General features: G+C 45.0%; 1 protein-coding gene across 3 annotated transcripts; it reads left to right on the top strand.

The window, feature by feature from the left end:
• Positions 1 to 7,507: 7,507 nt before the first annotated feature.
• On the top strand, positions 7,508 to 22,442 carry Zfp111 (zinc finger protein 111). Of its 3 annotated transcripts, NM_019940.2 has the most exons (4): positions 7,508 to 7,628; positions 8,542 to 8,599; positions 12,161 to 12,287; positions 15,615 to 22,442. In NM_019940.2, exons 2-4 carry the CDS (start codon positions 8,585 to 8,587, stop codon positions 17,573 to 17,575), a joined length of 2,103 nt encoding a protein of 700 aa, NP_064324.2. In that variant the 5' UTR covers positions 7,508 to 7,628; positions 8,542 to 8,584; the 3' UTR covers positions 17,576 to 22,442. The 3 variants fall into 3 exon arrangements, with proteins under 3 accessions (NP_064324.2, XP_030098675.1, NP_001297599.1); XM_030242815.1 differs by lacking the exon at positions 7,508 to 7,628 and having other exon boundaries at positions 7,694 to 8,599; positions 15,615 to 22,359; NM_001310670.1 differs by lacking the exons at positions 7,508 to 7,628; positions 8,542 to 8,599 and having other exon boundaries at positions 12,074 to 12,287; positions 15,615 to 21,710.
• Positions 22,443 to 26,768: the final 4,326 nt, after the last annotated feature.

Genomic DNA, 26,768 nt, shown 5'->3' with positions numbered 1-26,768 from the left:
ATAATGAGAAAAAGCATCAGGAATCATACATAGCATCACACAGTTATTCAAATGGCATTTTTACATAAAATTTTATATACAGACCTGTTTTTAGTAGTTTTTTTTATATCCCTTGTATCCCCTGTGTTGGCCTTTCTGCTTGGATGGGAACATGACCTGGGACTCAGAAGCCCAGGAGCCACACAACTCTGAGGTGTGACAGTGTCCCAGTGGGAAGGCATCATGAGATATGTGTGGAGAGCTTTTGGGGCTGCTTGGCAGGAATCTGACATTGGCCAAGGACAAGGAAATGGGCTTCAGGCAGGAATCTGACATTAGGCCATGACAAGGAAGTAAGCTCAGGCAGGAATCTAATTTTAGGGTAGAATAAAGAAGTAGGTTTCAGGCAAGAATCTTATTTTGGGCTTGGACATGGAATTAGGCTCAGATATTTTGGTCATCCTGATTAGCCCTTAGAAACAGCAGTCACGGGAGTGATCAGGGGACTTTGCTTATTGCCTCGTTTGTTTCTTGACTTCCATGTAATTAGAATGGTATAAAAGTGGATTGGGAAAAAATAAACCCTCCTCAGCCTCAGAACTGGCTGGGGTCATGCTACAATATTGTCTAATTGTCTTTTTTTCATTTTAATCTTCATTCCTGCACTAGAAAACCTGTTGACTGAGTGAGCTGGCTTGGTTAGACATGGGATTTCAGGAGCCACCCAGTTCTGCAGTGGGGCAGTGTCCCATTGGAAAGGCATCCTGGAACACAGGAGCTCAGGAAGCCCACAGGAGAGGAAGCCTCCTCAGCAGAGATGCTGCAGCTCCCAGGGGAGGGCATCCCCAGCTGAACTGAGGAGCTGAGCCTAAACCCTGTTCCTCTTTGCTTCTTTCCCATTTCTCTTCATTGCTCCTGGTTTTCTTCTGATGAGAGTCACACCAGGCAACAGATATCAAAAAAGAGATTTACTGGAGGGTCCAGGGTGTGGAGGGACAAATCCAGGAGTGACTTCCTATGCTCCCAGGAGGGAGCAGACAGCAGCAGAGAATTGGACAAAGCACAATGTTTATAGAAGGGTTCTTGGGGGGGGTGGTGTGTGTGGGGGTGTGTGTATGTGGAGCTTTCTAGGGTGGAGATTTCCGGGGTGAGGACTGGTGGGGTATCAAGTCCTGAGCTGAGGGAACTCAGGGGTTGGTGGGGTTTTATGCTCAGGGATTGGCGTGGGAAATACAGGGATTGGCAGGTTTTCCTATTCAGGGATTGGTGGCTTTTGTTCAGACTTTTCATCTAAAGTTAGCATAATCTGGGAAGGGTCCCATTGAAGGGCTGGAGATGACCATTGTGACAGTTATAAAACATCTGGAAGGAGGGGTCTGGCTGCTGGAGCTCCTTCTGGCAGGGGCCTGGTCACTCTCCTGCCTTGAGGGTTTGCAAAGTTTACAAAGTACAGAAAGTTTACAAAGGGAGTCCCCTGCAGTGAAAGTTTTTCCTGCTGCTTGAGTGGCGTGAGTATTTAGCTACCTGAGTATAGAGTAGCCAAAGGTGAAACATCACAGTATTAGAGCCCACGGGTGCATCGGGAACCGGGTCCTCAGTGTCTTCATTTGGTGAGGTGTCTACAGGTGGAGAGTGTGGAGAGGTTGATGGCTGAGGTGGGCATGGAGGAAGCAGCAGGGGTGGAATGGAACTCTCTGTCTCTGTGTCAATGCGGGAAGTCCTGGCACAGTCAACCGGTCTGGAAGCCACAGAGGTGGATCAATATCCTGTGAAAACAGACAAGCAAAGCATCTCTCAAAATAAAATATTCAGTCCTTTTTATTATCCAGTTAGCAGGTCTTTTTATTTTATTAGGGGTTTGGAGTAATTTGACTTGGAAATGTTCAAAGATGGACTTACATTTTGTTTTGTAAAATATGATGAGGGGATGAGAATTTATAATCTGTAAAGTCTGATGGGCTCATTCCATAACAGCCTGTCCCTGTCAGTGGAGTGTGACATTTTAAAAGTCAGACACCAGCTATTTGAAGTATAAACAGGGGCATTGTCTGTTTTTAAAGCCCTTGACATCTCCAAAATTATAAAATAGTAAAATAAATGCTGTATCACATCTTTTAAGCCTCCCCAGGATAACTTCTCCTCTTGCCCACCAGAGACAGTGGAAGAGAAATGTTATTAGGCTATGGGGAAAGTGGATCTGTTTAGCAATACTTATTTGGGGGCAAGCTCGATCTTCTTTGTCAGCAGTACCGTCCTGTAGCAAACACCAAATAGGATTCAGACACCATACACAAATCAGCAACTATAGTATGTCCTACCCGCAGGCAGACACCACGCATGAACCAGCAGCTGTAGTTCAATCCTGAAGAAGCCGCCAGGCTGGTCAACTGACCTGAGGGGAGGCCACAGAAGCTGCAGGAACCTCACAGGCAGTTCTTTGACAAGTTTCTCTCGATGGCCGTGTTTCCACAAGTGGAGCTCAACAGTGCTATGTAAGTTGAAACAATACTTGTGTGCTGTTAGCGAAGAATAGCGAGGAAGAGCAAACCAAACCAGTGCTCCTCTTCCACAGTCTGTGGGTCATATTTAGATTCCTTCATCACGTGTCTGTTCACATGTCTGCTTTAAGAAGACATCCTTTCACCTGTGTCTGCTTCAGCAAAACACCATTCAACTTAACTGATTTTCCAAACAAACCAGAAGTTTCCACTTCACTGTGGCCTCATAGAATGGATTTGGCAGTGTTCCATCTGTTTCTATTTTGTGGAATAGTTTCAGGGGTGTTCTTGTCAGCTCTTCTTTGAAAGTTGGGTAGAATTCTGCTCTAAAACAATCTACCCCTAGGCCCTAGGCTTTTTTTTTTTTTTTTTTTTTTGGTTCGGAGACTTTTAATGACTGTTTCTATTTCTTTAAGGGTTATAGGACTGTTTAGATAGTTTAGGTGATCTTGATTTAACTTTTGTAAGTGGTGTGTGACCAGAAAATCATCTATTCTGTTTAGATTTTCAAATTTTGTGGAGTACAGGTGTTTGAAGTAAGCCTAATGATTTTTTTTTTAAAATTTCCTCCGTTTCTGTTATGTCTTCCTTTCCATTTCTGATTTTGTTAGTTTGGATATTGTCTCTGCTTCTTGTTAGTTTGGCTAAGGGTTTGTCTATCTTTTTGATTTTCTCAAAGAACCAGCTCTTGGTTTTGTTGATTCTTTGTATTGTTCTCTATGTTTCTAAACGATTGATTTCAGCCCTGAGTTTGACTATTTCTTGCAGTCTACACCTCTTTGTTGTGTATGTTTCTTTTTGTTTTAGAGTTTTCAGGTGTGTTGTTAAGTTGCTTGTCTGAGATCTCTCCAATGTCTTTATGAAGGCGCTTAGTGCTATGAACTTTTCTCTTAGCACTGCTTTCATGGTGTCCCATAAGTTTGGGTATGCTGTGCCTTCATTTTCACTGAATTCTAGAAAGTCTTTAATTTCTTTTTTTTAAAAAAGAACTATTTATTTTATGTATATAAGTACACTGTAGCTGTCTTCAGACACACCAGAAGAAGTCATCAGATCCCATTACAGATGGTTGTGAGCCACCATGTGGTTGCTGAGAATTGAACTCAGGACCTCTAGAAGAACAGTTAGAACTCTTAACCACTGAGCCATCTCTCCAGCCCCAGAAAGTCTTTACTTTCTTTCTTCATTTTTTTCCCCTGACCAAGTGATTGAAGAAGTCGTTTCTTGTTTCTTTAGAAACTCAATTGTGTCTCGTGGTGTTTTGCAGAAAGCTGTCTTGTGAGAGGACAAGAGATGATTTGCTAACAAAAGACACTTGGATGGCATGTGAGGTTTAGAAAGATGATAAGCCTCACAGACAGTGAGAGGATGCTTTTGCATTGGGGTGCTGTGCAAGGCTTTGCCGGTCTTTGCTGGTTTTCACTTCATAGAAAGAAACAAAAGATTAGCACAGCCATTAAACTCCTGTCAACTCCCCTGGCCATCACAGAATGAGCTTCGTTATCAACACTTTCATGAACACAGGTGAAGTGGAAACTTCTAGTTCTTTGGAAAGCCATTTATGCCAAATGATGTTTTGCTGGGGCACACAGGTGAAAGGATGTCTTGCTAAAGCAAACACGTGAAAGACTGTTTTCCTGAAGCAGACACAGGTGAGAGGATGTTTTGATATAGCAAACATGTAAAAGGATGTTTGAGGAAGGAGTATAAAGATGACCCCACAGACAGTGGGAGGCAAGCACTGAGCTTTGGTTTGGTTTTCTCTGCCTCGCTATTCTTTGCACGGATGTATTGGTTCACCTTGTATAGCATTATTGAGCTCAACTTGTGATAACGCAGCCATTGAGGGAAACTCGCTCAAGAACTGCTCATGAAGTTCCTGCAACAGCTTGCCATTTCAGCAGCCCTGCCTCAGCCTGGTTGGTGAGCCTGGCGGTTTCTTTAGGATTGAACTATGGCTGCCTGGTGTCTGCTTGCTGAGAGGACTGGACTGCAGCTGATAGTTTGTGCCTGACATCTGCCTGCCTAGAGGACCGGTCTGAAGCTTTGATTCAATCAGGAATCTGTGTGTCCAAACCCTAAAGGTCCTTCTTCCCAGTTGGTTTTTGATTAATCAATAACGATGCCAACAGCCAATGGCTGAGCACGGGGAAGGACCCTTAGAGTTGAGGAATGAAGAGAATCTCCATGAAGAAGGATAGGATGCAGGAGCAGCAGGAAATAAAGCCAGCCAGCTATGTGAGATTTCAGGTAAGTGGCTGCTGGCCACTTCCCTGACTGGGCCTGGGGTAACGGAGGAAGATTTAAGAGTGTCTAGCCTTTGAGGTAGCCAAGGCATTTTACAAATAAGCTAATATGTATGCGTCTTTCATTCGTGGATCCAAAGATAGCTCCTGGGTGGGTGCATGGGTGTGATCTGCCAGGAGTCAAAGTGGTGCAGCAAAAACTCATCACTACACTGGAAACATTTCCAAAAGTAGGAGAAAACTCCCTGTTCTAGATGGGCTCCTGTTACTGTGATAAAACACTGAGCAAAATCAATTTGGAGGAAAAAGGGTTTGTTTGGATTATACCTGCCAATCGCAATCAGTCACTGAGGGAAGCCAGAGGAGGCATTGGAGCTGGAACCACAGAGGAACACTGCCAACAGGCTTGCTGTCCATGGCTTGGTAGGTGTTTGTTTTTTTGTCTTTTCATGTGGGATCTCACTATGTAGCCCTGGCTGTCCTGGAACTCACTATGTGGACCAGGCTGGATTCAAATGTATTGAGATCCTCCTGCCTCCACCTCCTGAGAGATGAGATCAAAGCCACCAGGCCTGGCTACTAAGCTTGCTATTTTATACAACCTCGGAGCACTTGCTCAGGGATAGCAGCATTCACAGCGAGTGGGGCTCTCCTACACCAGCCATTAATAAAGAAAATGCCTCAAAATTGCCTACAGACCAGTCTCATGGAGGCATCTTTGTAGTTGAGGCTTCCTCTTCCCTGTTAGTGTCAAGTTGACAACCAGCCTGTAATTCCAGCCCCACAGGACCTGACACCCTTTTGTGCGCGCTCTCTCTCTCTCTCTCTCCCTCTCCCTCTCCCTCTCCCTCTCCCTCTCCCTCTCCCTCTCTCTCACTCACACACACACACACACACACACACACACACACACACACACGTAAAAATGAATCTGGTTTTTAAAAGAATTGAATGGGTGTGTACCAGTAGATTAAATAGAGTTTATACTCTTCTCTCTGTGGCACACAGTTCTATATATACACCAATAACCTGAGCTACAGTTTACAGCAGATTCCGAGACTCAGGGCTCCTGCAACCACCCATGGTGAATGGACATGTTTTTGTTAAGTTTTAGGGAGGAAGTGGGAATGAGAGTGTGACACTGAGTTGAGCAGTCCTTTGGGCAAGAGGCTTATTAGCATAGTTACTGCAGCACGGTGGGCTCTGAAGTGGATTTTCAGTGAAACGGAGACAAAATAATAATCTTCTTATAATTTGTAGTAGTTTATTTTTATTAATTTACTAACTAATTAACTAATTGTGTGTGTGTGTGTGTGCATCAGTGTGCTACAGCAACTTTGGTGGAGGTCAAAGGAAATTTACAGGGGTCAGTTCCCTCTTTCCACTATGTGTATTTCAAGGACTGAACTCAGGTCCTTGAACTTGGTTGGGCAAATGCCTTTATCTGCCAAGCAGTTTTGCTGGCCATAGGCATTATGTTGTACCTATAACCCTATGGGGACTAGGGAGTGGGGTGTGGTGGTTTGGATAAGAGTAGCCTCTGCCCAAAGTTCAAATATTTGAATGGTTCTTCATAGCCTGGTGTCATGCTTCCTACTGTGATGATAATGCACTAAACAAGCCCCCAAATAAAAGCTCTCTATCTTAAGAGTTGCCTCTCTATATCTTGGTCATGGTGCTTCTTCACAGCAACTTAACAGTGACAAAAATAGTCTGTATTCTACTACCAGGTCATTTTCCCAGCCCCTCTCTAGAAGATTCTAGGCGGGTGTCCCCTCACATCTCACGGGATTCTGTGAAGGGATTCGGACTTTGCTGCTCAGTCAAGCGCCTATAGCTTCACAACTGAAGTTCTAGCTTTTATAATGCAGTATAATATGGATGTTGGTATTCTGTCTGAACTCCACCCCCACAGTTACCTGGCAACAGCCAGGTAGGCCTGGCCCGCTAGAAAAGGGGCTGCTTGCCCCCTCATCCCTCTCTTACTCGCTCTTACTCTCCTACTCTTGCCTCTCTCTCTTGCCTCTTGCCCTCTTGCCCCCCCTCCCTCCCCATTTCCTTCCCTCTGCTCTCTCCGCGTGATCATGGCCAGCCTCTACTTCTCTACTCTCTCCTTCTCTCTGCCTTTCTCTGCCTCTACTACTCTCTTAACTCCCCTCCCCATGCCCTAAATAAACTCTATTCTATGCTATATCGTCATGTCACTGGTCCCTCTGAGGAAAGGGATGCCTTGGCTTGGGCTCGCTGAGGGACCCCCTCCCCCACACCTCACCACACCCCATAGAACACATTTTTTTTTACCTCTATATCTTATTATAATCACAACAGTGGGGCTTCAATGTTTTAAAAAGTATCCACAGCAGGACTTGGTGTCCCATGCCCTTAATACCAGTACTTGGGAGGCAGAGGCAGGGAGGTTTATGAATTCGATGCCACCCTGGATTACAGAGGCAGTTCCAGGACAGCCAGGGCTACACAGAGAATCTCTACCTGGGGTGGGGGTGAGGGGAGAAAAAAAGCGACCACCACCAACAACTTACTACAATTGTCTTTCATGCCATTTTACAAATGAATAACAAACAAACAAAAACAAAAACCAAAAACTCCCAAATCCCGAAAAGCAACTCAGGAGAACAAGTTTCCAAAAAAGCTATATCCAAGGACCTAACTACCTAACAGCTGTTAAAACAGCTAGGCGGTTAACCAAACTTTAGCATTCTGGGAAATGTAGTCCCAAAAGAGCACCAGAGCTAGGTGCTTCCACTGAGGCATTCTGGGAATGGTAATTCCCGCTCCAGAGGCTGCCAAAGTCGCTTCCACTTCCGCAAACCAAGGCGGCCTGGTGGTACTTCTGGTGAAGTGAGATCCTGAAGCTTTTCTGTGGCCCTGTACGCCCTTGCTCCTGGTATGCCTCCTCGGGGACCGAGTCCGCTGCTGGGGAGAAGTGAGAGGCGGAGGGATGGGGTGGGGGGGGGGCACTCCTCTTTCTTGGGCCCTTCCTGAAGTGGCGCTGCTCAGGATTATTGGACCCATCTCAGCTGCTTGTGGAGCCCCAGGGAGAGTCTAGCTTTCCACTGGAGTCTATCAGAGGAACGGTGATGGCAGATAGCAGTGCCCTAAAGCCTTAAGTAGTATGCAACTCTGGTTGTGATGTGGTGATGCGATGCGATGCGATGCGATGCGATGCGATGCGATGCGATATAATATGACTTACTTACTTTGAGAGGTAGGCGTGCCACAGCTTGTATACTGACAAGATCAGAAAGCAACTTTTGGAAGTTCAGTCACTTCTTCCACTGTGTGGGGTCCAGAGACTCAGGGGATCAGTTTCAGCGACAGTGGCCTTTATCTGCTGAGCTTTAGGTTTTTATAGGTCGTTATCTTTATGCACGTGGGAAAAGAGACTTTGTGGAGGCTCTTGCAAATGAGCAATGATTACTAGTAATTAAGCCTTTTACAGCAAGACAGAGGGATAATTTCACTCCCATGTATGCAAACAGTAACATGTAAGATAGCTGTCACAATTGACAGACCCTTCTGAGAGTGGTGGTCAGTCAAGACACAGCATGCATCTTAAACATTTGGTTTTTTTGGAAAACCCATCACCACAGCAGCCTTGTGAAGGTAAGAGTGCCCAGCACCCCTGAGCTTCCAGAAATAGAGAATGTGGTGAGTGAGTCTGGTAACCCGGAGGCTTAGTAGGAAGTAGGCAGAAAAGCCTGGTCAGCGCGCACAGCCCTTGGGGCTGATGGAGAAGCTGAGGAAGCCATGTGGACCAACTGTCCTAGCAGTGTTCTCACGAAGCCCCTCTTCCCCAGCTTGCTTCCCAGAGCCCTGCCTTGTCTCAAAGAGAAGAGAACAATGACCAAGTTACAGGTAAGTCGGGTTGCTTCCCCCATTCCCCGCAGTGCTAGGGATTGGAAACAGGACCCCTGCATGCTGGGCAAGTGCTCTACACAGAGCCTCTCTGAACTGCATGAAGGAAGAGGGGAAGTTGCTGAGAAGGAAGGTCTGGAAGGAGGAGGGATAAGAGGACGGTGGGACATGTGCTCAAAGTGCACTGCACACGAGAAAGTGTACAAGGATAAGTAAAATAAGTTGAACTAGAGAAAGTGGGTTGGAGAGATGGCTCAGTAGTTAAGGGCAGTTTGGTTCCCAGCAGCCACATCTGATAGTTTACAACTGCCTGTAACTCCAACTCCAGGGTGTCCAGTGCCCTTTCCTAACTTCCCAGGGACCTGCACACATATATACACACAGACACACATACATTTAAAAAACTGTTAAGTTCACTTATATTTTAAAGGTGACATCATTTTCCAAAGTTTGCCTAATTTTATTCTGCAAATAAATACAAGTCTTCCCTATTCATGTGATTTATGAATTTTTTCACTTTAAAATTTTGCATCATGATGATGATGAAATAAAGGAATTGTAACCATGCTAAGGTCATCTTTTGGAAGTTGGGCTTTCTTCTTCCACCTTGCTGAAACAGAGTCTCCTGTTTCTGGGACTCTGTGGAGACAGGTCCTGGTGCTCATTGGCAGCCATCCTACCTTTTTTTTGGCAAGTTCTAAGCCACAGAAAGACCCTGACTCTAAAACAACAGCAACAAAAAAGGTGGATAGTACCTGAGGAAGAGCACCAGAGATTGTCCTCCAACCTCTACATGCTGTGCATAAATATACGTGCATGCGTGCAGACATGTGGGCACACACGCACAGACTTCTGCTCGCCCTCACTTCCTGCACGGGGTGTCCTGAGGATTCATTTCCTGAGCAACCAGGGAGAGTGTACGGCTGCCATGGTGATGAAGAAAGGACAAACACACAGACACGTGTACAGACAAGCTGGGATCGAATGAGCTGTGTGCTATGATGGAGACACACCAGCAGCCCTGAAACTCAGCGCATATATTAGACACCGCTGAGCACCCAGGAGCCATGATTCAGGAAACTGCAGCATGAATACAAATGCACGGGTATTTTACATGGAGTTCAGCCAAGCTCCCCAGCTACACAGTACCCTCAGCTCCAGGGACTAGACGCTTGTTTTGCTAGCAACAGTGGTGATTTTCACACGTAATTTGTAGTCACCAGGTATCCCTGATTCTCTGTATTCTGGCCTAAACTGGGCACTTAAAAATTTGGGGGTACTTTGGTAACTGATTAAAAATGGCAGTTTTCTGAACTTTCCTTAATGAGATTGTTTTGCATTTATTGTAAGTATATGTATGGTGAAATTACACACATGCTCGCGTGTGCGCTCACGCTCTCTCTCTCTCTCTCTCTCTCTCTCTCTCTCTCTCTCTCTCTCTCTCACACACACACACACACACACACACACACACACACACACACAGTGTAGCCTTTATGGAACACTGTGTGGCCATGATTGGCTTAATACAGACAATAATGATAGTATTGTTGGGGACATATTGGCTGCTTAATGCATATCACACTGTGTTCTAGGTCCTTTCTGTGGTCTCATTCAATCCCTTCAGGCACGTTGATATGGAGGGACTGTTATGCAGATGGTAGTTGCACAAGCAAATCAGGCTGGAGCCTTAAAGTGTGAACCAAGGTCCTCAAGCTTTACAGAGCCAGTGCTCACAAACTTGTCCCCAAATGCAACTACTGTTGGCAGGGATGTGTTCCTGAGAGCACGGAATGAGCTGCATGGCTCTTCCAGAAGGTTTCGGAAGGCTGGCATCTTACTTAGGGTTTCTTTTTTCTCTCCCCTGATCCCCCTCAAGATAGTTTGTGTAGCCTAAGCTGCCCTAGAACTCACTCTGTAAACCAGGCTGGCCTGGAACTTGGAAATCCTCCAGCCTCTGTCTGCTGAATGCTGGGATTAAAGCCATGGCCCAGCCACAGTCTGCCTTCGTTTCTCTATTGATGCAACAAAACACCTTGACCAAAAAGCAAGTTGGGAAGGAAAGGGTTTATTTACCTTACACTTCTCTATTGCTGTTCATCATTGAAGGAAGTCTGGACAGGAATTCAAACGGAGCAGAAACCTGGAGGCAGGAGCTGATGCAGGGGCCATGGAGGAGAGCCGCTTACTGGCTTGTTCCCTATGGCTTGCTCAGCCTGCTTTCTTATACAACCCAGGATTGCCAGCCCAGGAATGGCCCCACCCACAATGGGTTGAGGCCTCCCCCATCAATCACTAAGAAAATACTTACATCTAGAGCCTATGGAGGCATTTTCTTTTTTGGTTGGTTTTTTGAGACAGGGTTTCTCTATCTAGTCCTGGCTGTTCTCTGTAGCCTAGCCTGGCTTCAGATCCACAGAGAGCAGTCTGCCTCTTCTTCCCAAGTGCTCAGATTAAAGAGGTGCACCACCGTCACTCAGTATCGGAGGTATTTTCATAATTGAGGGGTCCTCCTTTTAGATAACACTAGCTTGCACGAAGTTGACACAAAACCAGCCAGTACAGCGTGTTAGATGGACAGGCCTCAGGACTTAATGATTGATTCAGACTTGAGTGCCATCCACCAGATATTTCTGAACACACAAGCATTCCATAAGTTGGGGAATTTTTTGATTTGGGAATATTTGCATAGACTTTACTAATAAAGAATTCTGAATCTGAAGTTCATAATCTTGCTCAACATAAAAAAAATTTTTAAAGGATGACATCACTCATGAAATGGGTTTCCGAGCATTTTGGATTTGGGGATGAAAATACACCTGAGCTGTACTACGCAAGAGGATCTGGGCATCATGGGAGTAGGAGGAGCTGGACATTGCGAGCTGCCTTCAGTACAAAGTCAGCACGTTACTCCTGACATGGGTTGGTGCTCTCCAATTCTGAAATCCATGACTTCCAAGTTAATGTCCTGGACCTCGTGACCTAGCTGTGGAAATAACACCAAGTTTCTTGCATAGCATTTTTTTCTCTTTGCTGTCGCCATGGAGATGGGAGAAGAGGTATACTGGCTGGTGATATGTGTCAAGTTAACACAAGCTAGAGTCATCAAAGAGGAAGAAGCCTCAGTTAAGGAAATAGCTCCATAGAATCCAGCTGTAGGGCATTTTCTTAACTAGTGAGTGATGTGGGAGGGCCCAGCCCACGTTGGTGGTGCCATCCCTGGGCTGATATCAGGTCCTGGGTTCTATAAGAAAACAGGCTGAGCAAGCCATGATAAATAAGCAAGCCAGTAAGCTCACCTCCCCATAACCTCTGCATCAGCTCTATCCTCCAGGGCCCAGCCCTGCCTGAGTTCCCATCCTGACTTCCTTCAATAATGAACAGGAATATGGACGTGTAAGCCTAATAAATAAACTCTTTCTTCCCAACTTGCCTTTTGGTCACAGTGTTTTGTCTCAGCAATAGAAGCCCTAACTAAGACAACAGGCTCTGTGTAAGCAGTTGCTCAGGTCCTAGTGGCATTGGGAATGAATCTGAGGTGGCATGTGCTTGCCGTCACAGGAGGCAGTGACATTCAGGGACGTGGCCGTGGTCTTCAGCGAGGAGGAGCTGGGGCTGCTGGACGCTGCTCAGAGGAAGCTGTACCACGATGTGATGCTGGAGAACTTCAGGAACCTCCTGGCAGTGGGTGAGGACGGGGCCTTGTGTCCTTGGTGATGTTAGAGTTCACACCCGTGTGTCTGTTGCACGCCACTGCTTCCCTTTTAGGGTTACTTATTTTGTATTTTATGTGCACGTGAGTGTTTTGTCAGCGTGTGTGTCAGTGCCACATTCACTCATGATGCCCACAGAGGCCAGAAGAGGGCATTAGATCCCCTGGACCTGGACTTACAGATGGTTGTGAGCCACCATGTGGGTGCAGCAAACCTACTCTGGGTCCTGTGGAAGAGCAGCCAGAGCTCGGTATGGCTGCCACATCTCCAGCCTCCACTTTATTTTTTAAAACTGCATTTTACATATAGAAGCTGTCCTTTAAATATTTTAACATTTCGTGTGTGTGTGTGTATGTGTGTGTGTTATGTGTATGTGTGTGTATTTATGGCTATGTCTTAGTCAATGCCACGACCATAAAGGAAAGCATTTAACTGGGGCTTGTTTACTGTTTCTGAGGTTTAGTCCACTGTCATCATGGTAGGGAGCATAGCAGCAGTCAGACCAATGTAGTAGCAGAAATGTAGGCAGCAGGGAGAGAGAGATACTGGGCCTGGCTAGAGTATTTAAACCTACAACGCCCGCCCCCGTGACAACCTTCATCTTACAAGGCCACACCTTCTGATACCTTTGAGTCTTGCCACTTCCTAACACGAGTCTATGGAGGCCATACCTATCCACACCACCACATTCCACTCCCTGGCCCCCATAGGCTTGTAGCCTTAGCAGAATGCAAAATGCGTTCAGTCCAACCACAAAAGTCCCCAGAGTCGATCACAGTCTCAGCTTTATTTTGAAGTTCAAAGTTCACGTTCTCTTGTGAGACTCATGCAATCTCTTAACTGTAACCCCCCTATAAAATCAAAATCAAAAAGCAGATCGCAGAATCCATCATGCAGGGAGGAAAGGCAGCCCGGCGAGCAAAGACTGAACCTAAGCAAGAACAGAAACCAGGAGAGCAAACCCCAAACTGCATCTCTGTGATGTCACAGCGCCCTGCAGCTCCCCAACTCCTTCCAGCTCTGTTGACTGCAACACACTTCTTTCCCTTGGGCTGGTTCCCCTCCCTGTTAGCGGCTTTCCTTGGAGGTATTCCATTCCTCTGGCATCTCTGACCTTTTGGGGTCTCCAAGGCAATCCAGGCTACAGCTTTACACAATGGCCTCTCGAGGCCTCCATGCAGGGACACCCCTGCCATATATCTGGCCTTGGTGGCTTTCCTTAGCTTTAGGGAGTTTCCACAACTCCTCTTTTATGTCCTTGTCCCAGACAGTTAAGTACAGCCACCAACTACACCAGGACTGCTTCTGGCCTTGTGCAGGGTGCTTCCTTCTCCACACAACTGAAGAATCCCGTTGCGTTGCTCCCTGTCTCGGACCGTTGACCTCCCCATTTTACTCAGTAAAATCAAGTTGTTGACATGTTACTGTTTTGTGGAACAGTTTTGCTATGTATCCAGGCTTGGCCAGAAATTTGTGATCCTCCTGCCTCAGCTTCCTAAGCACGAGGGTTACAGGTTTAGTTCACTGTGCCTGACTGGAACTCCATCTTTCTAGTCCCTTACACTCCAGTTTTACTGATTCCCCCCCCCCCCCCCCAACACACACCTCCTGCCCCTTGCTTCTTGTTTAGGTTTGGTCTCGCTGTCTATTGTAATGCTAAGTGTGCTCCCCCTAGACCTGGAGTTTTCACTTAGACTCAAGTAACCTAGCTCCCAAGTTATTTCTGATCGATAAATAAAGATGCCAACAGCTAAAAGCTAGGCAGAAGAGACATAGGTGAGGGCTAGGATACCTGGGCTTGGGGGGTCAGAGAGAACCATGATGGGGAGAAGAAGGTGAAGGGGGAAGTAGAAGTGGCTATGGGTTAGGTGAATTGAAGAGAACATGGCCCTGACTGGACATAATAGCAGCCCAGATGAAGCATAGTAAGTAATAACTCAGGGTTATTGATAGGAAAGTAGGTTCTAATAGCATCTTGTGCTTTTTAAGGCTTGTTGAAATATAAAGGTTGTTTATGTCTTTTATCAAGGAAATAAATGGCCCAAGGCAGGGTAGAAACCCCGGGTCGGGATTAAATAATTTCTTCAACAGTTTTGGTCTTTGGTCTCAGCTGTTGTTACTTTCTTCCCCGTTGAAGTGCCACGGCCTCCCGCTCCCTGCATTGGTCTTCTCAGCAGGCCCTTCTCTGAGAGGCAGCTTTACATGTGTGTGTGTCTCTCTCTCTCTCAGTCTCTCCATTCTGCCCTTGCCTCCGCTGGTGTCTGAGCACCACCACCCCTGTTAGCATAGAGTAAGTTTTAGCTGTGGTGATATACACCAAGGCTGGAGCGGTTGCACACTTTGAGCAACAACAGCTCCACGAAGGTTGTACCCCTTGTGAGGCTGCAGCAACATCTATCCCCACAAAGCCTCCCTCTCCCAACCCTGCAACCCCATTCCTCAGCTTCTTTCTCCCTCTGACACTAACCATTCCTAATGTGTTCTACAAGGTACCAAGCTGCATCCCGGGAACTGCATCTCGGGAACACGGATCTTCTAATTCATTTGTTTCTGTTTTGAGGTTCAGAAGTTGTCCCAGTCACCATAGTTGTTTCCTGTCCTTATAGTTTGATCTTGGTTTATATTCTTGTTTCCTTGGTGTACCTCTCAGATAGTGTTACAGTCTTTGTGATTCTGCCAGGAAGTCTGCATTAGGTTGGCAGCTGAGATATCTCTTCTTTATTTAGCCCCTTCCCCCTGCTCCTTTGTGAGCCTGGCATTCTTAGGTTGGAGAGATGGCATTTAAAGAAACCCACTTGCTCATGCCCTTGCAGTCTGCCTTTTTCCTAGAGAAGCCCTCCCCTAACAGCAGGCGTATTTTGAGTCTTGCCATCTAAAAGCTGTAGCTCTCTTCTCATAGTTTCTAAGTATGCTTGTGAGATGAAGTTATTCCAGTCTTCTCCTATATGTATTCTCTGAAACACAGTAACTTCCTCAAACTGGACATCATCATTTGGGACTTTGCTGTTCCGAGCTATCCCTGTACACTCTCTCTTTTCCTCCAAAGCTCACTGTGACTTCCCATTATACTCTCATAACCTGGATGAGTCAGGTTAGGACCAGGCAGGTCTGGTTTTCTCTGCTCTCTACAGTCTCATGGTCAATTGTTGATGGCTCTTGAATGTGCATTCTGTTTGCTGTAGATCTTTCTTCTTCATAACTTTTGTATGTTCATCTTTGATGCTGGTCTCTGGGTAATGTTTCCAGAGAGAAATAATGCCCCCATCCTTGCTGATATTACTTTCTATTATTTGTTCTTTCAGGAGGCCAGAGTCCAAATAAGATGGAGATTGTTGACGCAACAGGATTAAGGTGCCTTTCACTGGGGCAGCTTCTCTGCTGGGGAGAAACAAGCCATAATATCAACAAACTAGCCAGAGCTCTAGAAGCTGTAATCAACACTCAGGGAAAGTGTTCTCACTCATTGGAGCAGTGCCACTCCTCCTGCCACAGGGTATCAGAAGAGCCTCCCCGGGATTCTGAGGATAGCAGTTCTCCTGATCTGACAAATGACCATTCCAGCATTACTGAAAATCAGGAATTTCTGTCTGGGAGAGCCCAGGGTTCTTGGGGTAAAAGACGTCTTAGGAAAAGACAGAACCATCAGAAAAACTGTCTGCAGACTCTGATGAAAAACAAGCCACAGCTGCTGGCTCAGCATTCTCCTGTACATAGTACGCAGGAGGACACCAGGCATAGCTTCAGTGTGCCAGTTCAAGAAAGCATTTATCCAGGAAGAAAGCGCTACAGGTGTCAAGAGTGTGGCAAGGCTTTCCGTCAGAGCTCAGCACTTCAGACTCACCAGAGAGTGCACACAGGGGAGAAGCCCTACAGGGGCAACAGCCGTGGGAAAAACTTCAGTCGTAGCTCGGATCTCAACATCCACCGCCAAGTGCACACTAGAGAGAAACCTTACACATGTAAAGTGTGTAAGAAGCGCTTCATGCAGTGTTCGCTTCTCCAGGCTCACAAGAGGATTCACACAGGAGAGAAGCCATATAAGTGTGGCGACTGTGGCAAGCGCTTCAGCTGTATCTCGAACTTTCACATCCACCAGAGAGTCCACACTAAGAGCAAACCGTCCAAGTGTGATTATGGGAAGCCCTTCAACTTGAGATGCAACTTCCACAGCCATCAGCGGGTCCACACAGGAGAGAAGCCATATAAATGTGAAGAGTGTGGGAAGGGTTTCACTTCAGCCTCAAGCTTCCAAAGACACCAGCGGGTCCATACAGGAGAGAAGCCATTTGTCTGCAGTGTGTGTGGGAAGGGCTTCAGTCGGACTTCATACCTTCAGACTCATCAGAGAGTGCACTCAGGGGACAAGCCTTATCAGTGCGACAGCTGTGGGAAGGGCTTCACTCAGTTGTCACACCTCCAGGCCCACGAGAGAATTCACACAGATCAGAAGCCATATAAGTGTGGAGACTGTGGCAAACGCTTCAGCTGCAGCTCAAACCTTCACACCCACCAGAGAGTCCACACAGGAGAGAAACCCTATAAATGTGAGGAGTGTGGGAAAGGCTTCAGCCTTGTCTCTGGGCTACAGGCTCATCAAAGAGTCGAAACTGGCAAGAAGCCATTCAAATGCAATGCATGCCAGAAGCGATTTAGTCAGGCCTGGAACCTCCATGCCCACCAGAGGGTGCACACTGGGGAGAAGCCCTACAAATGTGACACGTGTGGGAAAGCCTTTGGCCAGAGGTCTGGTCTCCAAATCCATCAGAGAATTCATACTGGGGAGAAGCCTTTCAAGTGTGAGGAGTGTGGGAAGGAATTCAGCTTGAATTCCGGGCTTATTGCTCACCGGAGAGTCCACACGGGAGAGAAACCCTATGAGTGCAAGGACTGTGGGAAAGGCTTCAGTCTTGCCTCAAGTCTACGGACTCATCAGAGAGTTCACACTGGTGAGAAGCCCTTCCAATGCAATGAGTGCCAGAAGCGGTTCAGTCAGGTCTCACACCTCCAGTCCCACCAGAGAGTGCACACTGGGGAGAAGCCCTACAAATGTGACCGGTGTGGGAAAGCTTTCAGCCAGAAGTCTGGGCTCCAAGTCCATAAGAGAATTCACACTGGGGAGAAGCCGTTCAAGTGTGAGGAGTGTGGGAAGGAATTCATCTGGAGCTCAGGGCTTAGTGCTCACCGGAAGGTTCATACAGGAGAGAAACCCTACAGACGTCGGCAGTATGGGAAGGGCCTCATCAGGCCTCACACTTCCGATTAACAGTCTGTTTCAATGTAAACATAGCAGGAGCATTATATCAATCCTGTAAGAAAATAATAGGAAACAAAATATAAGTTAGCTATTATACAATGAGAAAAACCATTATGACACATGGCGAATTACATAGTCAGATAGCATTCTGATAGGAAATGATATATGTAGATTTATATTTAACAATTTTATATACCCTGGATATAGGATTAGAAGTCCAATCAGATGCAATTAGGGACCATGTCTCCAGTATCTTCCTTTGATTCGGTCTCTGGCATGGGTGGAGCGTCTCCAGATGATGATGGCTGAAGTGGTCATGAAGGAAGTGGCAGGTATCGAAGTCTCTGTCTATGGAGAAGACGTGGCACAATCAAGTGGTCTGGCATCTATAGGGTCCTATAAATATATAAACAGAACTTCTTCTGAAAAAAACATCTAGTCTTTTTTATTGTCCAATTAGTAGGTTTTTATTAGAGGCTTGAGATTTTCAAAGGGCGACTTATTTTTTGTTCTATGATAACAGTATGTGTGGCATGAATTAGTTAAACTGCTCTATGCTTCCAACAGGTTGCACATGCACACCTGCCCAAGAGCTCTCTGGATTCATAAATGAAAGATGCATGCACATACTAGTTAATTTTGATATGCCTTGGCTGGCTTAAAGGCTGGGCACTTCTAATCCTTCCCAAGGCTAGCAAACACTACCCTCCAATATTCCAGAGTTAACATTCTTTAATATCTATAGCTCATCTCTGATACCCCGGACCCAGTCAGGGAAGTGGCCACTAGGGCCACTTACCTGAATTTTTACATGGCTAGTCCATCCTATACCCCTGCAATGGAGATTCTGCTTCTTACCCTCCCTTCCAAGCCCTGGGATCCTAAAAGTCCCGCCTTTGTCTGTCCTGCCTAGCCATTGGCTGCCGGGATCTTTATTTACCAATCAGAACCAACTGAGGGCAAACTCCCTCAGTGTCTTATGTGCAGACACTCCTGTAAGCAGTTTTGGAGACCAAAATTAACACAAGCGGCATTAAGCCAAACCCACTTCAGGGATGAGTAATTGTGATCTTGTTTTGTAATTTATGTGTCTGTCTTTTAAGGTCTGATGAGCTCATTTCATAATAGCATGTCCCTGTGAATTGTAGGAAATGTCAGTGGAGTATGAGAAATTAAGAGTCAAATACCAATTTTTAAAAAAGCTTTTTAACTTCAAACAAGGGTGTTGTCTGATTTTTAAAAGCCCTTGGCATATCCAAGATTATAAAATAATGAAACAAATGCTGTATCATGTCTTTGAAAGTTTTTCCAGGTTAGGCAAAGTCATAAATATCAATGAGAAAGAACTAAGTGTCCTTACATATAAGAATAAAGGCTAACTTTCCAAAAGGCAGGACAGATGTACCATTTGTTTTAAATCACAAAGACTCAGGTTTATCAGGGATTAACTCCCAAGAGGAGCTAGCAGGAATTCAGGAGCAGTTTAACTGAGTGCTGTAAGATTTTGCTAAGTTGCTTTTGTAGGAAAAGCAACCTTTTGCCAAGGAACTAATTTAATCCTTACCTTCATGCATAGGACCATGAAGCAGAGAATGAACTTGAACGTGTCCAATAGAGAAAGGCAATTTCTAAATTGAAGCAAGACTTGTAATTCTGCAAATTGGGTCTAGAATCACGAAATAGTTATAAAACAGCAAAGCAGTTTTTAAAAGGGCTTGTCTTTAGTATTTAAAAGACAGTAACTATTGTCATTGGCTTCATTTGCTATACAAAGGTTTCTTGTGTGAGGAAATTTTCTTTAAGATCTTTAATAGTTAAGATTGCCTGGAGTCAGTCAGTCAGTCTCTCTCTCTCTCCCCCTCCCTCCCTCCCTCCCTCTATCCCTCTCTTTTCTTTCTTTCCTTTCTGTCCATTCATCTGTCTGTCACTATCCACTAGCCAGCCTGCCTGCCTGCCTCCCTTCCTTCCTCCTTCCTTTCCTCCTTTCTTTATTTTGGTTATTTGGGCCCAGATTTTGTTGATGTTTAATATAACAAAGAACAATTGATTATTTTTCTCTGCTTCAGTTTTATCGATTTCTGCTTTGAATTTTTAATTTTTTCTGTTTTTTTTTTTTTTTTCTGTCTACTGAATTTGGATTTGGATTGTTGTTGTTCAAAACTCCTGAATTACATTTTGAAGTCATTTATTTGTGCTCTCTCTGGTTTTTAAATCTATGTATTTAGAGCTTTAGATTTCTAGGACTTCTACTAATGTGTCTCGGGATTTGTATTACACTTGAATTTAAATCTATTTCAAGCAGGACATATAATTTTAATTTCTTGATTTTTTTTTTTAAAAAAATCGTTCATCATTAAGTAATATGTTCTTTAGTTTTCATGAAATGCTTTAATTGCTAGAGATTTGTTGTTGATTTAAAGTTTTATAATATTGTAGTCAGATAAGATATCTGGAGATATTTCAAATTTTGGAGTTTGAAAGGTTTCAAAAGTTCATGCCTGACTTGGTGCCAAATGTCTCTCCCTCTGTTATTTTTTTGTTGAGTTGTTTCTTCAAACCATTCCCCAATTCCTATAAACATTTCATATGTTAACTCTTTCATTCCCCTCTTTTTTTTTTTTTTTCAGACATCTTGGATAACTCTTTTTGAGCCAAGTTCTTATGTATATCCATCCACAGTAAAAACTCTTCTTGAGTTAGGCAGGCTCTGGCCATTTTAAACCAACCACGAAGAGTCCCAAGCAATTTAAATTGCAAAGGTTCCTCTAAGTGATCCTAATCCATACCTAAAGATTCTCCCTGTTAAAACAAAAACAAAACAGTTTTAGAGGCAGGCAGATTTCTGAGTTCGAGGCCAGCCTGGTCTACAGAGTGAGTTCCAGGACAGCCAGGGCTACACAGAGAAACCCTGTTTCAAAAAAAACAAAAACAAACAAAAAACCCCAACCAAAGATTCCCCTATAGCTGAGGTTGGCTTGTGGCAGCAGCAGGCCCGATAGGCCCCTTCCATTTCTTTTTATGTTTTTCAGGGGGTCTTGTGGAATTGCTTATATTTCAATGCTGCGTGGTAGGCCAGTTACATTTATGATGTTTTGTTAATTTCCTTTCTGAGTCAGATTCCTCCTCTGATGTTTATTTTTCCTCTTCTGATGCGTCACTGCCCTCTCCTGAGCTCTTTTTTCAGCCTTTTCTGTAGAGGGATAAACATTGTTCTTAGATCCTGAGTGAAACTGTAGCGACGGAGGTGAAGCTAGTATCTTCTGAGCACCTATGACTTTTTGTCATCCACCAGTGCCTTCCTAAGCGTATTCCAAATAGCAATCACTGTAAGGGGCATGTCGAATCCTCCAGTCTCTGTAAACCAGTTCTCCCGTGTATGCACATCTACAGTTACCCCTTCTGAAAACCAAGGACTGACTGACTGTACAAAGTGAAGAAAGGCAGTCGGCTGGCTAGTGCCAACCTTAATGCCTGTTTCTTTAAGAGTATGATTAATACCATCTGTAAAGAACTCTCTGTAGATTTTACTTTGCCCCATCCTGATTCAATTCAGTGCTTCCAGTAGTTGATGGAATCTCTGTTGGTAGCTACAAACTATTTACGTTTACAGGGTCAGTACCAGATAGCAGGCCAGTGCTTAATACTAGCCAATAAAACTCCCACTAAAAGTGACAAGCAGCTGTGTATTTATCAATAACCTATTGGATGCCTCTTTCAGGCTGAACACACAGATCCCATTTTAGAGCTTTATACTTAGCAGCAAACAATCGGGGTGCCTTCTTTTCAGGTGGAAGGGGCACTGCCTTTTCAGGCAGGGGTGCTTTCTTTCCAGTTGTCTTCTTTCAGGCCACACAGATTCGGATTACTTGCCGGACCTAAACTGATTTTCACTAATCAGTGGGCTAGCTAGGCCCTGGATGAGATCCTAACTCTTTTGAGACACACACAGACTTTTGGGGCTTACCTCAAGAAGTCCCTGTTCAAGGTGTCATTAGTGATGCTGGAGGCCAGCCCTGGCTGTTCTTTCTTGTTCCTTCTTCTTGAGGCAGTGGAAGGAGAACATCAGTGCGGGTTAAGACTTGGTCTTATGAGGTATTTAGGGTTGCTGTATAATAATAAAATGTTTACCTATCTTAAATCTTAAGTCACTTTGCTTCGGTAGCTGGCCTGAAGTTCCTCTGAAGCAAGAAATTGTTTAGCACCTCATTGAAAAACAGCAGGGGATTCAGTAAAGTAGCCTTTGTTTCTATCTCCACAGGAACTGCTCAGCTCTAACACCCAGCCTGCTAGTTGAAGTTGCAGGAAGAAGAAGGGACAGTTTGAGAAGTGATTTTAGCCTTTATTTCTAAGTTCTAAAAGGCTTTCTATGAAAGTTCTCTAAGAAAAAAGTGGGGAAGAGGGTTGTCTTGGCTCTTTGTCCTTAGCACTCAGACATCTTTTAGAATACATGATCACATGGTAAAAAGTTCATCACAAGTTTACACATAAATTCAAATCAGAGAATGTTTACATGCCTATCCATAGGAGTAAGTATCTGGCTAAACATCCACTATCTGTCACTAGTTCTACAGGTTCATGGAGAGCTAAAAATCATAACTTTTGTGACTAAGTTATGGAGAAGTTTTGTATAGGTAAACCCAGTCAATATTTTATCTTCCAACCTTGCACCTATAGTAAATCCTTAGTTCCCTTTTTATGACCCTTTGTTAATTGTTTTACAACCTCTTGGAATGTACTTCAAGTTGTAAATGCCTGCTTGCTATCTCGGAAGCAATTAAGTGGTGACACGTGAAGGCTGACAGAGTTCTCATTGCAGTTTTGATAACAGAAAGGACTGAATGACAGTCCTATAATAAAAGAGCTTAATAATTACTACTAAAACTTGAGAAATTCTTACAGGATCATCAAGAATTAAGAAATCATTTAGTCGTCTATATGGTATCACTTCTGATGTGATACATACATCTTTGTTGTTCTGCAGAAATCTGCTCAACTGGGTGGGCTAATACCTAGTGATTGTTATATATATATTAATAATAACAGAAAAAATATTAGTAGCAGGAATCTTTCCTAAAATGAAGTTCTCCTTGGCCTTGCCTAAATTGTAGATTTTAATCCATGGTGGAACCATCTCAAGATCACCTGCTAGTTTTTAGCTTCTCCTTGATGGCTCTGGCAAACAGGAAATGTGCTAGAAGCTTCAGAATTTCACAAGAAACACCATGTTAACAGCAAAAAATTTAAAAGGGGATTTTTCTGTCACGTGGCAACAAGTCAAGGGAAAAAATGGGAAAATGCCTTATTTGTCCTTTCATAACTAAACTCCATTATCTGAAGGGAGTAACCCAAAAGGTACACAAAGAAATGGAATTTGACAAATGGATGTATTTCCCCAGAACCAGTGTGGAAGAAAAGACAAATTCCTGCATATTGTCTTCTGACCGCCATAGGAGGGCCATAGACCACACACACACACACACACACACACACACACACACACACACACACACACGCACGCACGTACAAATTTTAAAAATCCTTTATAATTGTGTAGCTAGTCAGTAGTGGTATACACCTTTATTCCGCTCTCAGAAAGGAATATGTAACTACGCTGGCCTGGCTACTTCCCAGCCATGTGCCCCATTACCTTAATCATGACCTGGCTGCTCCTGCTCCACTGAAGTCCTCATAGTGGTCCTGCATGGCGACGACCTCCTCACGGCCTTCTCAAAGCCACCTTCTCATGGTGTCTTAGTTAGAGTTTTACTGCTGTGAACAGATACCATGACCAAGGCAAGTCTTATAAAAAACATTTAATTGGGGCTGGCTTACAGGTTCAGAGGTTCAGTCCATTATCATCAAGGTGGGAGCATGGCAGTATCCAGGCAGGCATGGCACAGGAGGAGCTGAGAGTTCTATGTCTTCATCCAAAGGCTGCTAGTGGAAGACTGACTTCCAGGCAACTAGGGTGAGAATCTTATACCCACACCCACAGTGACACACCCATTCTAACCAGGTCACACCTATTCCAACGAGGCTACACCTTCAGATGGTGCCACTCCCTGGTCCAAGGAAATACAATCCATCACACATGGCATCCTTCTTTCCTTGACTTTCTCCATTCCACCAGGGACCCCCCTACATTGGGATCAGAAGTCCTGCCTCAACTCTCCTTTACTACAAACTATTGGCTATTGAGCCTTTAGTAATCAATCAGAGATGATGGAGAACAATTTTTACCCAACTTTAAGACAGGACATGCATGTTTCATAGGAATGACAATATCCATGGCTAGACTGCAACCAGATCCCTGAACACAGAAACCAGCATCTGAATACACTGTGCACAAAACTATTCCCCCACACTAGGGTATCAGGGACTCATCATGTAGCACAGGCTTGCCTCAAGTTTGCTGTGTGAGGATAGCTATGAGTGATTGTTACTGTAGCCTCCACCAGCCTTGAGCAGGCTGGCTCAGACCTGTTCTGCCATTGTGAACGAGACCACCTAGGGTGGAGCCTTCTACCTAGATAGGGATATTGTTCTGCCACCTGTGCTCTTCTCCAGGACACAGCTACCTGCTGAGTGGCTGAACCTGTCTTCCTTAAACATTCCTGAGATAAGCTGACAACCTGGTGACTGGCGACCAAGTGCTGACAGGCTGGCAACAAAGCATCAGAGCCTGACATGGTGGGAAATGGGCTTTCTCCCTTTATAAGCTCAGACTCTTAAGTAAACATTGGGCCTTGATCAGAATCTGTCTTGGTCTCGCTATTTCTCCTGCCGTTTCCTCCCATACAGCTCCAGCCTCCCACTCAGGAACCCAGTTTGTATGGCCGTGGGCTGCTACAGTTATACCCTGGCTCTAGGAAAAGACAAGTGTTATTACCCATGAGCAGACAGGAGGGTCCCATGGAAGTTGGTAGATGCAACAGGGAGAGTCCAGATCAGAAAACTTTTAAGGAATGCTTCTGGGTGTGCTGTGGTGGCACAGGCCTTCAACCCCAGTGCTCAGGATGTTTGGGGACAACCTACAGAGAAAGTCTCAAACAGCCAAAACTACACAAAGAAACCCTGTCTCAGGAGAAAAAGATACCAAGGACTGGAGTATTGCTGTGACAAGCCTGACCATGCTGTTTGTTGAAGGAATTTGGAAGACTTTAGGATTTTGGACTAGGCTGGTGAGTAGATGCCTTAATTACAACTTAATAATCTATCTACTCAAGTAGGAGCACAGAAAACAGTGCCGAGGGCAGTTTGAACTGTAGGGGCCCAGCTCAAGAACTTTCAGAAGCGAAGCATACTTGGAAGTGGCCTAGAGACTATTCTTATGTGATTTTTGGCCAAAAAAAAAATGTGTATTATTTTTGCCCTTGTCATAAAAATATCTGCCTGAAATTGAATTGAAGAGTTTTGAATTGATGGTATAAGCAGAGGAGATTTCAATACAGCCTAGTACTGAGCATCCTGTAGCCCTTCATGTCTGTTCTTGCTTCGGATGGGTCCTCTCTGGGACCAAGTCTGCAGCCTGGGAAGAGGCAGGCATCTGTAGCAGTAAGCTTTGTCTCAGGCAGCACTGTCTGGGCTTCCTGGACCCATCTCAGCTGCTTGTGGAGACCCTAGAGAGTCTAGAGTCACTAGACAGTCCCTAGGGAGTGTGGCAGAGGAGCTGTGATGACAGATGGCCAGTGTCCTGAAGCCTTAAGTGGCATTTAATCCTGGTTATTAAATGAGATTTTTTTTTTTTTGCATTGACTTATTTACTTAGAGTGAGGTGTGCCACAGTGTGTGTGCAGATGCGGTCAGAAGAAAACTTGTCCAGTCTCTCCTTCCACGGTGTGAGGTTCAGAGTCTCAAACCCAGGCAGTCAGGCTCAATGGCAGCCACCTTTACAAGCTGAACCATCTTTTGTGACAAATTTCCCCGTTCTTTGAGAGGCTTTAGGTTTTTGTTGGTCATTGTCTTCATGGGAAAAGAGACGTTGTGGAATCATTTTCAGGTGAACAATGTTTACTGTAATTAAACTTTTTAAGTGACACACAGAGGGACATAACTTCACTCCGACCCTTGAAACAATTATATATGTAGATAGCTGTCACAATCAACAGACCCTCCTGAGAGTGGTGGTCAGTTATTATGTAGCGTTCATCGGAGTTTGGGGCTTCTTAAACATTTGTTTTTTCTGGGAAACCCATCACCACAGGCAGCCTTGTGAAGGTAAGAGTGCCCAGCTCCCCCCCACCCCCCCCGAAGTTGCCAGAAATAGAGAATGTGGTGAGTGAGTCTGATAACCCGGAGACTCACACTACCGATTAGTAGGAAGTTGTTGCAATTCCCCACAGGAAGTAGGTTCGAAAGCCTGGTCAGCATGAACAGCATTTGGGGCTAATGTAAAAACTGAGGAAGCCATGTGGACCAACTGTCCTAGCAGTGTTCTCACAGAGCCCCTCCTCCCCCAGCTTGCTTCCCAGAGCCCTGCCTTGTCTCAAAGAGAAGAGAACAATGACCAAGTTACAGGTAAGTCGGGTTGCTTCCCTCATTCCCTGCAGTGCTAGGGATTGGAAACATGATCCCTGCATGCTGGGCAAGTGCTCTACACAGAGCCTCTCTGAACTGCATGAAGGAAGAGGGGAAGTTGCTGAGAAGAAAGGTCTGGAGGGACCTTGCTGAAACAGTCTCCTGTTTCTGAGACTCTGTAGACACACTTAGAGCCCCTGGTGCTCATCAACGGTCATCTTAGACTATTTGGCAAGTTCCAGGCCAGTGAAAGGCTCTGATGCACTAACAACAAAAACGGTGGCCTGCACCAGAGGTTGTCTTCTTGCCTCTATATGTATGTGTACCCTCATGTACATAAATACAGATACATGCAATGCATACATGTGTGGACACTTGCACACAGAACACTGGACACCCTCATTTCCTGCATATGGCCTTATGAGAGTTCATATCCTGAGCAACCAGGAAGTGTCTGGCTGCTGCCATCTGCACAGCTTCCATGGTTGACCTAACATGGGTGTAGTGGTTTAAATATGCCTGGCCCAAGGAGTGACACTATTAGGAGGTGTGGCCTTGTTGGAGTAGGTGTGGCCTGGTTGGAGTAAGTGTGCCACTGTGAGCGTGAGCTTTAAGACCCTTGTCCTAGCTGCCTGAATGCCAGTCTTCTCCTATCAGCCTTCAGATGAAGATGTAGAACTCTAGG

This window comes from Mus musculus, chromosome 7 (assembly GCF_000001635.26).
Source record: "Mus musculus strain C57BL/6J chromosome 7, GRCm38.p6 C57BL/6J".
NCBI lineage: Eukaryota > Metazoa > Chordata > Mammalia > Rodentia > Muridae > Mus > Mus musculus.
The sequence above is the reverse complement of the archived record's forward strand: the minus strand, read 5'-3'. Positions and strand labels throughout refer to the sequence as shown.

Excerpts from the sequence above, each read along its gene's own strand:
- Zfp111 (XM_030242815.1), top strand. The coding sequence starts at position 8,492 with ATGTGGACCAACTGTCCTAGCAGTGTTCTCACGAAGCCCCTCTTCCCC. Across the intron at positions 8,600-12,160 it reads GAACAATGACCAAGTTACAG|GAGGCAGTGACATTCAGGGA; the intron begins GTAAGTCGGGTT and ends TTGCCGTCACAG. Across the intron at positions 12,288-15,614 it reads CAGGAACCTCCTGGCAGTGG|GAGGCCAGAGTCCAAATAAG; the intron begins GTGAGGACGGGG and ends TTGTTCTTTCAG.